Raw genomic sequence first — 15,054 nt, 5'->3', positions numbered from 1 at the left:
ACTTACCCACCCAACAACAAGTCGTCTTAAAGGCAAATTGAAGACGTCTTGAAATTAGTCTTAAAGATGTCTTAAACTGGTCTCAAATGAAACACAGTAAGTCGTCTTAAAGTTGTCTTATTTAAGACATCTTAAAGTTGTCTTAAACTGGTCTTAAATGAAACACAGTAAGTCATCTTATTTAAAATGTCTTAAAGTTGTCTTATTTAACACGCATTAATGACGGCTTAAACTGGTCTCAAATGAAACACAGTAAGTCGTCTTATTTAAAATGTCTTAAAGTTGCCTAACTTAAGTCGTCTTAAAGTTATCTTAAACTGCTCTCAAATGAAACACAGTAATACCCCATTCACACCAAAAAAACCGAGTTTTAATAACACTCGCTTTTAAAACGGTGTTTTATTTAGCTACCGCTTTTTTAAACTCTTTTCTTTGAAACAAGGTTTTAAAAAGCAGTGTGAACGGAAAAAATGCGTCACAAGTTTAAATAACCACGATTAAAACAAGTTTTATTTTTGGTGCGAATGGGGTATAAGTCGTCTTAACTAAAACGTCTTAATATTATCTTATTTAACACGTAAAAAAACACCTAAAAAGAGAAAATTAATGAAGCAATAATAGGTCAAGAAAATCATTGTTTTTTTGGAAAGCAGCGTTAGAAGACGCTTACCAATTATACATTTATAAAGGTGGGTTTCTTTAAAATTTCTCTATCCACCTCTTTGTCTATCCATGTTGAAATTTATCATCAGCAAACAATATAACTTCTAAATTCGAGGATACTATACTTTTGATGTTACTTATACGACTGGCAACTAAAATCGTAATCTGTTCGCTTGCAAAATTCTTGTTTTTCATTAAACTATTTTAAACATCATTACTACTCTTCCTTCCAAAGAGCCTTTGATAATGCACCCTTTCACAAGAATAATATCCAGTATGAACAACAGTCCATTTTAAAAATGATCTTGCTGGAGAATCACAGAGAAAAGTTCTAACTTTAACAGTGTGTTCAACTGATTTTATTGTCAGACCGGATAACTTTAAACCACACAATTCTTGTCATTCTTCCGTAAATGGATATAAAGACGTAATTAAAAACCCAATTAAGGAAGGAATTAAAGCACGGATGTATAAGAGTGGACGTGCAACTTATTACAGTTTAACTTTTTGTATTATTTTAAACTTTTATAGCATTTGTTTAATAAGACTGTTCATGATAAAGTAACTACTTCACGTGTTGACAAATAACTAAACAAATTACACCAAGATAAAGAAAATAATTTGTCGGCACGAACAGATTTTATCATTTTTTCAAGATGAACATTTGTAAACTTGGGAACTTTTTTCGTGTAAACAAAGTCTGTGAATGATAAAATAGACCTGTAAGGATAAATTTAAAATGACTAAAAAAAGTATAGCTTGTTATGTTTCTTAACAGATCCAAAGAAAAGTTCGATTTTTGTAAAGCTTTTATTTTTGATTCAGTAATACCAATACAATACAATAATATCACAAACTTAATATTTATAGTAAAATAGAAAGTTCCTAGAAAGATACAGAACATTCTGGAACGTTATTATATATCTAGAGGGTTCTATGGAAGATTCTCGAATGTTCTGTTGTATCTAGAAAGTTCTAGAATGGACCGTAACATCTCCTCGCCAGCTTGGTTTTACGGAGAGCAAGCGTTTTGATTATTCTTTGATAGGCATCTACTAGATCGTCTTGTTTTGACTTGTTTTTTGTTTTTTTTTTATCTTGACCAGTCGGCTCACACGACAACAAATCGGGCTGTACTATTATTGACTCCTCCACCTCCCCGGAGTTGTAGCGATGCCTGAGTTGTTCAATATGACGATGCCAGACTAGACCATCAGGCTCTGTCTCCACTATGACAGATCGAGGACCGCATACTTCAGTGACAATAGCCGTAATCCATTTTGAGTTGTAATCATTACTTGAGCTAAAATATCTGGCATAAACCAAGTCTCCCACTGAATATTTTACAACTTTGGAAGAGTCCATAGATTGCTTTGATTGTTGTAAATGAACAGGGGATGGCAAAAGCAGATCGATTTGCGCCCGAATTTGTCTGCCATTGAGTAATTCGCTAGGGGACGATCCATTTGCTAAAGGAGTTCGGCGGTAGACCATGAGAAATTCCTGAAGAGCATTCTTAGGAGGTAGGTTTGATTTCTTCATGGCTTTTTTGAAAGTTTGAACTAGTCGTTCGGCAGCACCATTTGTGGCGGGGTGATATGGAGCACCTTTGAGCAGGACAATACCTCGACTATTACACCATTCTAGAAATTCCTGAGAAGTGAATGAGGAATAGTTATCGGTAACTAGAGCATGTGGATAACCGAAGTGTGCAAAATCTTCTTCCAGTAAATCAATGGTAGATTTGGCACTAATAGAAGACGTAGGATGAATACATGGATATTTAGATAGAGCATTAATCATGATAAGCCAATTAGTACCCATGAAATTGATTGCATGATCAAGATGTAGACGACTCCAAGGGCGTTCTGGTAGCATCCATGGATGGACTGCTGGTTTTGATGGAAGGTTCTGATTTTCCGCACAGGTAGTACACTGGTGTGCTAGATTAGTGATAGCTGAATCAATGCCTGGCCAATATACGGCAGATCGTGCGAGTTGTTTCATTCGTTGAATGCCGAAATGACCTAGGTGCAGTATCTTCAAGACTTGATCTTGAAGAGTTTTGGGGACGACAACACGTGGACCATAGAACAAGCATTTGCCTGAAACTGAGAGAGCTTCGGAAAGTTTTTGGAATTCCCGTATCTCGTCATTATTGTCGGATTCGACCCAACCATCTCGAACATTGCGAATAACTGCAGCGATGACAAGATCTTTGCTCGACTCGCGGACCAAGATATTCGGATCATGCATATTGATTTGACGACTAACGGTTTTCACCGCACAAATCATTAAATTTTCTTCACTACTTTCCTCCCCATCGAAAATGCGATCATGGTCAACCGGTAATCGACTGAGCGCGTCAGCGTTGCCGTGTTCAGCTGTCTTACGAAACTCGATTTCATAATTGTATTGGCTAAGAATTAAAGCCCATCGAGCCAGTCTATTTGCTGCCATAGCTGGAGTAGCCTTTGTTGGGCCAGTAGTGGTTTATGATCAGTGACGATGGTTAAACGACGACCAAAAAGAAATTGATGAAACTTTTTTAAGCCAAAAATTATTGCCAATGCTTCTTTGTGAATTTGACTGTAGCGACGTTGACAATCAGTCAAAATCTTCGATACATTTGCAATTGGACGTTCAGAGCCATCTGCTAATCGATGAAACAATATGGCACCAATACCAACTTCTGAAGCGTCTGTTGCCATTCCTAACGGTTTCGAAGGATCGAAGTGAGTAAGAACTGAATCAGATGATAACAACTGTTTCACAGCTTCAAAAGCTGACTGTTGTTCGGATGTCCACTGCCATGGCACATCTTTCTTAATTAGACGATAGAGCGGGTCTAATGTCATAGACAAATTTGGAGGAAGAAATTTGCCGTAAAACTGTACTTGACCAAGAAAAGATCGCAGCGTATTAACGTCCTTAGGAACTGGCATAGCCAAAACAGCATCAACTTTGTTACCTTTAGCAATACCTTCCGAAGATATTATATGACCAAGATATTCGATCGAAGGACTAGCGAAAATACATTTTTCTAGACGACAGCGTAGTCCGTTTTTGCTTAGTCGTTGTAGAAGACCACGCAAGTTGGAAATGTGATCGGCTGCGTTGTTGCCACTGACGAGAATATCATCGAGATAGACAGCTACACCAGGTAGATCACTTGTTAATTTATCCATTGTCTCTTGAAAGTACCCCGGTGCTGAAGTGATTCCAAATGGAAGACGTAGCTGAAGAAGTACACCAGTATGTGTACTGAGAGCCAGTCGTCTCTGAGAAATTGGACCCAAACGAATTTGATTATAAGCGTCAGCCAGGTCAATTTTTGTGTATCCATAACCGCCACGCAGTTTACGCAACAGGTCTTCTGGCAACGGCATTGGGTAGCGATGAGGTTCTAGCTGAGTATTAATGGAGACTGAATAGTCGCCACAAATTCGAATCTTTCGTTTTGTTTGTCCCGGAAGCGCGGTCTTTTGAATAGGAACCACAGGTGTACCTTCGTCGTTGAATTGAGTACGTTTCCAAACACCATGCTTGATACCAGCTTCGTAAGCGTCAACCAGATCTTCTTGAATAGCGAAAGGTACAGGTCTTGGACGGCAGAAGATAGGCTTGTAGTCAGGCTTGAATTTTATTTCAAGTTCAAAGTCTTTCAAACAACCCAATTCTGGTTTAAACAGGTCTGGAAACTCAGAACATAGAATTCTGCACCTTTGTTGGAGATCTGTGTCAGGTTTGAGATGCTCAAAGACCTTAGCAACAGTACTCTTGGATGATTTCTTAATCTTTTCATCAACTGAAAGATCAAGTAGTCGAATACCCGATCGGCCAATAAGATTTAGTCCAGGAACAGAAGTTACGTGGAACCAGATCTTGCAACAGGTTGTTGGAGCTTTAACTGATAATTCAACTTTCCCTAGTATCGGAAGTTGATGCTTGCTTGCTGACTCGAATTGTAAATCCGACGATTGAAGATGTGGTTTACCCAAACTTTGCCATAAAGTATGGGTAATGAAATTGGCGGGAGCTCCAGTATCGAGTTCGAATCTTATCGAATGCCCATTGATTTGGAGATTTTGTGTAATTTCATCATCAACATTGATTTTGTTGACTTGGTGAAGTGCTTTAGTCTGTCCATAAATGAATATAGGCTTGACCGTCTTTCGGGATTCAGCTTTTTTCTTGAAACAAACTACTTCAATGTGACCATTTTTACCACAAAAATTACATTCGGCGTCCTTGAAACGGCAATTTTTGCGTTCATGGGTCGATTTGCCACAACTTCTACAAGCGGTTGACTCAGTCTGAGATTTGTTTTGTCGAGGAGCTGAGGATTTGGATTCCGATTTATGTTGCCCCAACTTATTGATTGGGAGAGACATCGGAGACTTTGAGGGACCAACTGCAGTTTCCTTGGCTACCTTGGCGGCCTCCTCGGTTTCGGTTGCTATTTCTACCGCCTTGGCGAAAGTTAGATCTTCATTTTTGCACTTGAAAAGAGCTTTGAGCACTGCTTCATTTTTAATAGAGCAGATAAAATGTGTTCGAAGAGCTTCATCCAGTGGATTTGTGATGTTAGCAAAGTCGCATGTTGCAGCCAATTGTCGAATTCGAGCAACCAGTTGTGGAATAGATTCACCTTGATTTCGACCAATGCTTGACCAAAATTTGAATCTTTCACGAACAAGAAATTTGGTTGGATTGTATTGTTCTTTCATGAATTGAGCAATTTGATCATACGAAAGATGGTTGACTGTCAAAGGAGTCTCTTGTTGGCTTGCAAGATTGCACAACTGTTTGTAGATGACTGGAGTTTGACAACTGAGAAAATAAGCAGCTTTGTTATTTCTTGTTATACCCCGAGCTTTAGCGAATGTTTCGAATCTTTCCTGATAGTCGACCCATAATTCAGCTGTTGAATCAAAAGCAGCAAAATCTTGAGTGACCTTTGATTCATTGGCTTCAAGCAGTTTGACAATGGCGTCTTGTTGCTCTTTGATTTGTCGCTGTTGTTCGGCTAGTTGTCGTTGACTAGCTTCATGCAGCTTCTGCATTTCTGCCAATATCGCTACCAGAGTAGCACCGTGTTTTTCTTCCATGAGTAGTTTTTAGAAAATAGAGAGATCTTCGTCGCCAAAAATCTGTTATGTTTCTTAACAGATCCAAAGAAAAGTTCGATTTTTGTAAAGCTTTTATTTTTGATTCAGTAATACCAATACAATACAATAATATCACAAACTTAATATTTATAGTAAAATAGAAAGTTCCTAGAAAGATACAGAACATTCTGGAACGTTATTATATATCTAGAGGGTTCTATGGAAGATTCTCGAATGTTCTGTTGTATCTAGAAAGTTCTAGAATGGACCGTAACATAGCTAAATATAAAAAAGCTTAAATATACTTTTTTATCAAGATCTGATTTCATTCAATTCTTTTATCCATCCTTCGCCAGCTTAGTCCTTCATTCACCAAGCTATTTTATAATTCATTTGATAATGCAAAACCTTTTCAAAAATGATTTAAATTTATAATTATCCTACTAAATGCGGCTGATATTTCATATTTTCGTTTTTCATATTTCATATATTTTTTCATTTATCATAAAAAGCACATAATAACCCATTAGTTTTTGTCAAATAAAATTAAGGTTTTATATAGCTGGTAAATCATATTATGTTAATATCAAATTCTTAGTTATTCTTGCGGTTTGCCATAAATTGGCTTTGCTAAATTCTTTAAAACTGTGACAAATTATTTTTGCTTTCTTGTATTCATTTTATGTATAAGTTATTTAACCATAACTGTATATATTTCTGTTGTTGAACATATATATATATATATATATATATATATATATATATATATATATATATATATATATATATATATATATATATATATATATATATATATATATATATATATATATATATATATATACATTACACACGTCTTTTTAAGCCGTCGTTAATAGGTGTTAAATATGACAACTTTAAGACGTTTTAAAAAAGACGACTTACGCTGTTTCATTTGAGACCAGTTTAAGACATCTTTAATACCAATTTCAAGTCGTTTTAAATTTAAACGTCCATGATTAAAGACATCTTAAACTGGTTATTCCGAAAGACGTCTTAAGCTGGTTATTCGAACAGACGTCTTAAACTGGTTGTTCCGACAACCGTCTCGTTAAGATGTCTTACGGACGTCTTAAACTGGTTTTTCTGACAGGTTTCTTGTTAAGATAAGTTAAAGACATCTTAAACTGGTTACTCTGAAAGACATCTTAAACTGGTTATTCCAAAAGATGTCATAAACTGGTTGATGCAACAGACGTCTTGTTAAGATGTGTTAAAGACGTCTTAAAATGGTTATTCCGAAAGACGTCTTGTTAAGATATCTTACGGACATCTTAAACTGGTTGTTCCGACAGACGTCTTGTTCAGATGTCTTACGGAGGTCTTAAACTGGTTGTTCCGACAGACGTCTTGTTCAGATGTCTTACGGACGTTTTAAACTGGTTATTCTGTAAGACGTCTTGTCAAGATGTCTTGCGGACGTCATAAACTGGTTGTTGGAAGACGTCTTAATGAGGTGTGGAAAAGCCGTCATAAACACGTCTTTAACTAGTTGCAGACGTCTAGATGAGTTAAAGATAAGTTACATATGTCTTTAAATCGTCTCATGTTGGGTGGGTTTAAGACGTTTTAAATAAGACAACTTACTGTGTTTCATTTGAGACCAGTTTAAGCCGTCATTAATACGTGTTAAATAAGGCAACTTTAAGACGTCTTAGATAAGACGACTTACTGTGTTTCATTTGAGACCAGTTTAAGACATCTTTAAGACCAATTTCAAGACGTCTTCAATTTGTCTTTAAGACGACTTGTTGTTGGGTGGGTAGATCATGTACCAGTCGAAACTCGGTACCTGTACTTGATACTTATTCACTAACGCCTTAACAGTAAAACAAGTTACGTCTTTTTTCGATACAATTTGAACGCGAAAACTAGTACAAGTAACTGACCTCATTTTTAAATTATATATATACTTGTATTACGATGTATGGTGCATAATATTCCCATACTACTCCTATCCAAAAACGTATGCCAACTACGTCACGAATTAAAGGAATGTCCTACTCCCTTAGCATCCATCCTGACTATCATCCTTAAGTATTAGAATAGACAAAAGAATAATGAAAGAGTTTCTTTCATCTACTTAAGCAATAACCCTAATTTTTGGGTGTAACTAATTATTGCAGTGGATTTTCAACTTTTTCATTGAACTTAGCAGTCAAATCTTTGACAAAAAAAAGTGTATGATTCTTTGTGTATGGGGCTACTTGCACAATTTACATTTTAGTTGAACAATTCTTTAAAAACGTTTAGAATGATAACCAAAAGTATTGAAGGGTTTGATAAAGAAAAAACTGATAAAGTATGCGATAGAATTCGTGTAACGAAATGATCGCGTCAACTGATTGAGAAAGATTATTAAATGTCCATGTTGTAACTTTAAAGCAAAGTCAATAGTTATTGTTGTAAAAAACAGAATCATTCTTTTTTTACTTTGGTGTAATTCTTATTCAAAAGTTGTAATGATAATCTAGAGAAAACCTTTTCCTGTTTCTGGCTGCCCATGTACAGCTAAAGTAAAACTTCATCCGCAAAAGCAATAAAAATAGTATATCGTCGGCAAAAGCAATAAAAATCGTCGATGTAATAAAAACCCTTGAAGCGCATTTTAAAGGTGATTATGAATCGAATTCATTAATAGCAAAAGTTAAATTCCTTCCTGCTTTGTGCAATGAAGCTTAACCAATCAATTATGGAGATATAGTAAAGGTTGAAATAAATATTATTAAATGTGTTGGCTAAATATATACAAATCCATTTGCCTCGTCAGTTGCTTTTTGATTGATAAGGCAATGATTTTGTATATATTTAGCCAACGTTTTTGAAAAGGGAACTCTTAAATAAATACCTCACTGGGGATAATTCAGATTTTATTTTAGCACAAGCTTTTTATTATTGCAATTATTTTTTATTATCATAATTAATTTATCGTTAAACTTCTTTTTTTGTACAAGGGTCTTGATTCTGCATCGTCATCTTGATTCTGAAGTTTCTACAAAATCTAACTGACCTAATTGATGTCAGTCTACTATCTTTTGCATCATCATTCTGGCTAACATTATGTGTTGATAGTCATCTTCATATGATTATTTTTCCACTTACTTTATTACGTGGCTGTTTTTTTTTTTTTTCTTTTCTTTTTTTCACCGTCTTTATAAAATACTAAAAACTAATAATTGTAATGAAAACAGACAGCAAATAAGAAACAACACGTGAAGAGCAAATACTTTAGGTTAGAACAAACAGTTTTAGATGTTAACAAACAACCGAACTTTGTTTTTTTATCATGGAAGGTCCGGGAACTTCTTTATATGCTTTCGGTCTAGCCATTTTTTTCTATCTTAACTTATACAAATTTTAATATCTATATTGTCATTTAGATTTAAAAATTGTGTTTCCAAATCGGCAGAAATATTTTTGAATGTTTATATTTCAATTTTTTTTAAAAATGACAACAGTCAATTTTATTAAAATAAATTTTGATAAAATAAAAATTCCTTTTAATGTCTTAACCACACATGCTTCTTGCTACCATTTTTTTCGGCAGCTTTTTTTTCCCTGCAGCTCATTATCTACTTTGGCATTAGAAAAAATTATGCAATTGAAGAAGTAATCATTAAGTCAGCAGAAAAAAATGGACTCCAGATGAAGGGTTCGAAAAAATGTTCTTTGATAAATTTTTTCTTAGTACCAGAATTAATCAAGTCACGTGTCTTGTACTGCAAAGATTTTGGAAAGAATAAAAAAGTTTCCTAACCTAGTACGTTTAAACCCCACACTTTGTCTTGCATATATACAGTTAACTGTAGGAATGCAAGATGAAGTATTAATTAATTATTACGGGTTATTCGATACTTTGTTTAAGGTAAAATTGTCTCAACCGCTGAAAAAAGCAATGCCCTACATGGCTATTGTTACTTGGTAATACTTGGGTAAACAAGAAGAATCGTTAAGTACGAATAGCCACCTCCTTTTTGCCTCTTTATTGTTCAGTTTCAGTAGTAAAGAAAAATACAACACATCCTTTTTTTGTTACCTGCGTATTATAGATCTGTACAAACAATTTCTGTAACTATTAATACATATAATTTCTGTCCGCTACGTAACCTGTTCTAAAAGATTTAAAAACATATTTTCTGGCAAGATACTGCCTTTTTTATACCAAAATAAAAATCGCAACAAATGGTAAAAGATATAAAGTTGTTTTTTATGTTTGCTATGTGTTTATGTATAAATTGGCCTGAATTTAAGGTTTAAGAACCTTTTTTAAAAAAACTGATTATGTCGCTGATTTACCGTTCGTTTTAAAAACTTTTTTTAAAAAAATATCGTAAATAGGTAAATACTATTTTTTTATAACCGATCGGTTTATTTACAGTTTAGTAGGGACGGTCTCGGCGAATTTTAAATTCGTATTAAGTTAGAATTTTAGCATCAATAACCTATATCGGTATCTTTAAAATAATGTTGCTTATAGAAGAAAACGTTTTCTGGTTCACAAAACACGGCTCTCAAAATATTTCGATAGTGGTATGCAAATGTCAAAATAACCCTTTCTTTTGGTGATTTTTTCACGTCAGTTATATGGCCCGGTTAAGCAGCCAGGCCTATGTAACTTTACACCAAAAATATCTTTCATCAGTTAAAAAATTTTAGACACCAAAAAAAATTCACTATGAATAAATTCTCAAAACTTTGTTTACTTCAAAGTCCGAGATTTTTTTAACACGTGCACAAAAAAAAAATTATAATAATAAAAAATTACATAAGTGAGTTAAAAATAAACATCAGGAAGGTAACATTTTTTTGCTTTATCTTAAAATATATGGTTTTTGTAATAAATTATATGTTCAAACATATGCTTTTTGTCGTAAATATATGTTTTAAATGTATGCAAATTAGAAAATTTATTATCTGCGCGGATTAAAGCCACCAATAATAGCTATTAATAGTGTGAATCTTTGATTTTATATTTAAACTTTTCTATATAGAGAAGATATTTTTATTAAAACTTTTCTGTATAAAGAAGCTATTTTTATTTACAAATTATTTCCGATGTGTTAGTGAATGAATGTTCTTGGTAGGAGCTTTTTAACTTTTTTTTTTTTTTTTTTATTATCTATATATATATATATATATAAAAGATGAGAGCATACTTTTCTTATTTTTTCCAAACTAAAAGTATTCGAACACAATCGAATTTTATCAAAAAAAATTCCTCGGTCCGATAAAAGTACTGGTAACAAGTTGGTTACAAGCGCTGTCATGTAAGGATTGATATAATAAAATAAGACGATTAAAAACTTTTTTTTCTATCTTTAGTTCTCAATTATAATTCTGTAAATAATTAATGTATAAATATATCAATTATATAAATTTTGCACACATGGAGTTATATTTTACAGATACCGGCCTATAAAAAAAAAAAAAATGGTCTATAACTTAGCAGTCTTAATATATAAGTTGCAGCGGTTTGACGGAAGAGATTTATTAAAGGGAAATGCCTGGGTTGGATTGTATGGATAGCTGTAAAAAAAATGATAAAAGAGAGAGACAATTTTAAACAAAAAGAAGCGGAATTCTTCATACTCATTCACGAGGTTGTTGTCTATGGATTGGTTGTTATTAAAATGGGATTTTGAAATAAACTAGTTTCGTATTTCCCATTTCCAAAGTATTATTTTTATATGTTTTTTGTTGATTCTTTTTTTAGATTGCCGATTAAAATATAAAAGATCTACGTTCATATGCAAAATTGTTTAACGATAAATCTTTATGAAGGTTATTGTGCGTGACATTTTTGAAAGTTTAAGGTAACCTTGTTTAAATAAAATGTAGTTTTAAACGTTTTTATTAGTTTTTTTCTCGGCTCTTTAAAATTAAAGGAGGGAAAAGCGTTTTTCATTCTCTTACTTTATACATTGCCAGTTGACATTTCTTCTCACAGATAACATTTTATAATCCGAAACGGACTATTTTACATATGTATAATAATAATAATAATCTCAAAAAATGGCAATAAACGCGTCAACCTTTAATTAAACGGCTTCTTAAGATGTGAAATAGTCAAAAATATATACCTATGTTCAATTTTGTAGAGCTGCTTTGAATCCTCTTTGACACGGAAAGACGAAAAAAACACGATCTTCGGTGATCATCAGAGATCTTCGTGTAACAAATGCTTAAAAACTTATCTTAACAAAAAATGACGTCAAACGCGTCCGTTTTTAACACGACGTTTTCGCCTTTCACTAATTTAAGTACCTTGAGTAGCAAACGGTGTGAACTTCTATCAACTTGGCAAAACGTTCTCTACTCTGTGGGAATGACACTAATATTATTAGGAACCGTCGTGGGAAATTCCCTTGTACTGGTAGTTTTTATTTTTTCAAAACAACTTCGTTCCCGTTTGAATTCTTATTTCATTATAAGTTTAGGTGAGTGCTTTTAATTTAGCCTCTCTTTACATTAAATAAGAATCGTGAAATTATTTTTATAAGTTTTGGGAATAATTTCTTTATAATTATTTAAATCTTTGTAACTTATTGGAAAGAGATTTTTTAGCTTGTTCCGACATGATATTTGCAATTATCTGCATTCCGTATGTCGTTGGTTTTAAATTACACAATGGCGAATTTTGCTTTCATCCAAATTCTTGCCACATATTCATTTTCACCGATGCTTTATGCAATGTTGCCAGCATCTTAGCTCTGTTTCTTATTGCAATAGATAGGTAAATGTTACTATGTAATTATGTAATTAAAATAATCAAACTTTATTCCCTGTTTTAAAGCCTTTTGCATGAAAAGTTTACACGGCTGCCGAGACGGAAAATTTAACTAAAAACCATCAATTTTTTTAAGAATTAACTTTTTGATATTGATGATGAAAATTTTTAACAAAAAACGTTGAAAAGATAAACAAAACTTCTATTTTGAAAATTTTTCAGATTCCTTTTCATTTCGATGTTTATTATTGTATAATTGCTTTTGTGTAATCCCTAGAGTGCTGGCCGAAGTTGTGATACAAGACGATTAAAATTTACTGGCTTATTATTAAAGAGATAAATGCGTAGTATAGTTAGAGTTTTATCTAAATTTTAGATTTCTTGCTATTGCCATGCCGTTTCGATATACAAGTTTACTAAACCGGAAAAGAGCTTTGGTATTACTTGCGTTTATTTGGATATTTTCATTGTTTTGGGCGACAGCTGGTATCTTTAGTTGGAATAAAGATTCATTAATAAGCGTAGATGGAAGTTCATTTTGCGTAAATAAAAATAAAGCGTTTTACGTGGCATCTTTTTTTGGAATATATTTAACTCCACTAATTATAATGACTTTCACTTATATGTTTATTTTAAAAGTAGCAATATCACACGTTAAAGCAATCGAGGCAACCCAAGTTGTTAGTCAACCAGAAATCTTAAATGTCCCAAATGGCAACGGAATAAAACGTTCTCGAAAAAATCAACGCCATCGAGAATTGAAGGCAACTAAATCGGTTGCAGTCGTATACATTGCTTTTTTAATATGTTGGTTTCCAAACCTCGTCATCAACTTAATCATTTTATTAGACGACAGCTATTTTCCTAAAATTTATAAAAGTAATAGGGTTTTATTTGATTTTTTGTTCTACGCCTTCGTTCAAGTATTACCTATGCTTAACACAATGGTGAACCCAATCATCTACAACTATTTTAATAAACCCTTTAAAAAAACATTGGCACAGCTTTGTAGAAGAGTAAAAAGAAACGAGTATCATAACAATAGGCGGCAGTCTCGAATTCAAAGCTTGCAAAGTGGGGGCATTTCGTCAATCCCAACTAGTCTTAGCAGCTATATCAACAAATCTATGTCTAGTGACCAACTAAAATAGCGACGATTTGTTTTGTGTATAACTATCTTTAGAATATTTTGGGAGAGATTTCCTCAAAATCAAAGAAGAACATTCAACATTAAAAAGGTTCTAATATATGACATCAAATTAAAAGTATTTTATTGGATAATTTAATAGGTTCAGCTATACATATACAATTTCGATCAGAAAAAAACATGTATATTGAAAAAAAAAACATGTTTATTGAAAAAAAACACATGTATATTGAAAAAAAACCTTAACAAAAATTACAAAATATCTGTTAAGCTTATATATCTCTTTATGTCTAAGTATATGAATTATTTTAAATTTATATTCTATTTTCAATGGACTGGAATGTAAATTTTATTAAAGGAAAAACCGCTAATACTTAATATCTATAATATCTCTAATATCTATCTAGTATCTATCTAATATCTATTAATATCTATCTATCTAATATCTTAATATCTAGGCGTCAGCATTTCCATTAATAAAGATTAGTAAAGAATAAAGTAAAAACTTCTATTTCAGTCTATTGAAAATAAACTGAATTTAAAATAACTTATATATTTAGAAGTACAAAGGTAAAAGAGCCCTGGGAAAAAAAAAAGCAATACCTTGCAAATTTTTGTTATTTTATTTCAATCTTTCAGACGCATGTGTAGAATTGCTATTCAATTAAAATCATTAAGCTTATTTTTATACCAAAATTTAAATTAAAAATTTTTGTATGAAAAGAAGCTTGTCTCACCAAAAGCTTCGCTGTTTAAACCCATAAAGAATTCTATTTTCAGTAAACTTCAGGAAATTAAATTTTTCTTAAAAGACTGATATAGAAGTTGGTTATTATACATTATTATTCGTTGAAATCCGAAAAAACAAATTCTGATACTTATATATATATATTTGTGGCGTCACTGGCATGGGACTGAAGTAGAAAAGAAAAAAAGCTCCTCCCTTACCTTACCCCAACCCTCCCCCCACCCCCCACCCACCCCTGAGTCAACTTATTGTTTATTGCTGTTGGTATTATCGTTATTATTTAATTGTAAAGATAACTTCTCCGCCTTCATCCCCTTGTTATTTTTATTCAGGTAGTTGTGTGCAGAATACCATGGCAGCACTTACCATTATGAAAAGAGCTAATATATTGGTATTGTTCTTTTTAAGACGTGAAAATGAGACTGTGATGAAATTTTACTCGACATTCTCATACTCTAATTATGTTTAAAAAAAGATTGTCATATTCTAATTATGCTTAAAAATCAAAGCAACGCGGAATGACAATTTTTTTAGTAAATTGAACTGTAATCTTTTATTCAATTTACAAAAATGATTTTACATCAGAACTTTTAGTTTACATTGTTCTATGTAATTTTTT

The 15,054-nt window shown here is 32.8% G+C and overlaps 1 protein-coding gene across 1 annotated transcript; it reads left to right on the top strand.

The window, feature by feature from the left end:
- The first annotated feature begins 11,566 nt into the window (after positions 1-11,566).
- On the top strand, positions 11,567-13,947 carry LOC149883555 (histamine H2 receptor-like). Its single transcript, XM_090098098.1, has 4 exons — positions 11,567-11,626; positions 11,912-12,250; positions 12,378-12,546; positions 12,917-13,947. Exons 2-4 carry the CDS (start codon positions 12,019-12,021, stop codon positions 13,689-13,691), a joined length of 1,176 nt encoding a protein of 391 aa, XP_089954224.1. The 5' UTR covers positions 11,567-11,626; positions 11,912-12,018; the 3' UTR covers positions 13,692-13,947.
- The last annotated feature ends 1,107 nt before the right edge of the window (positions 13,948-15,054 follow it).

The sequence above is a fragment of the Hydra viridissima genome, unplaced genomic scaffold (assembly GCF_058129835.1).
Source record: "Hydra viridissima isolate aposymbiotic clone 2 unplaced genomic scaffold, HvirCarnegie_v1 scaffold_9, whole genome shotgun sequence".
NCBI classification, from domain to species: domain Eukaryota; kingdom Metazoa; phylum Cnidaria; class Hydrozoa; order Anthoathecata; family Hydridae; genus Hydra; species Hydra viridissima.
Note: the sequence above shows the minus strand (reverse complement) of the source record. Positions and strands in the feature narration are given on the sequence as shown.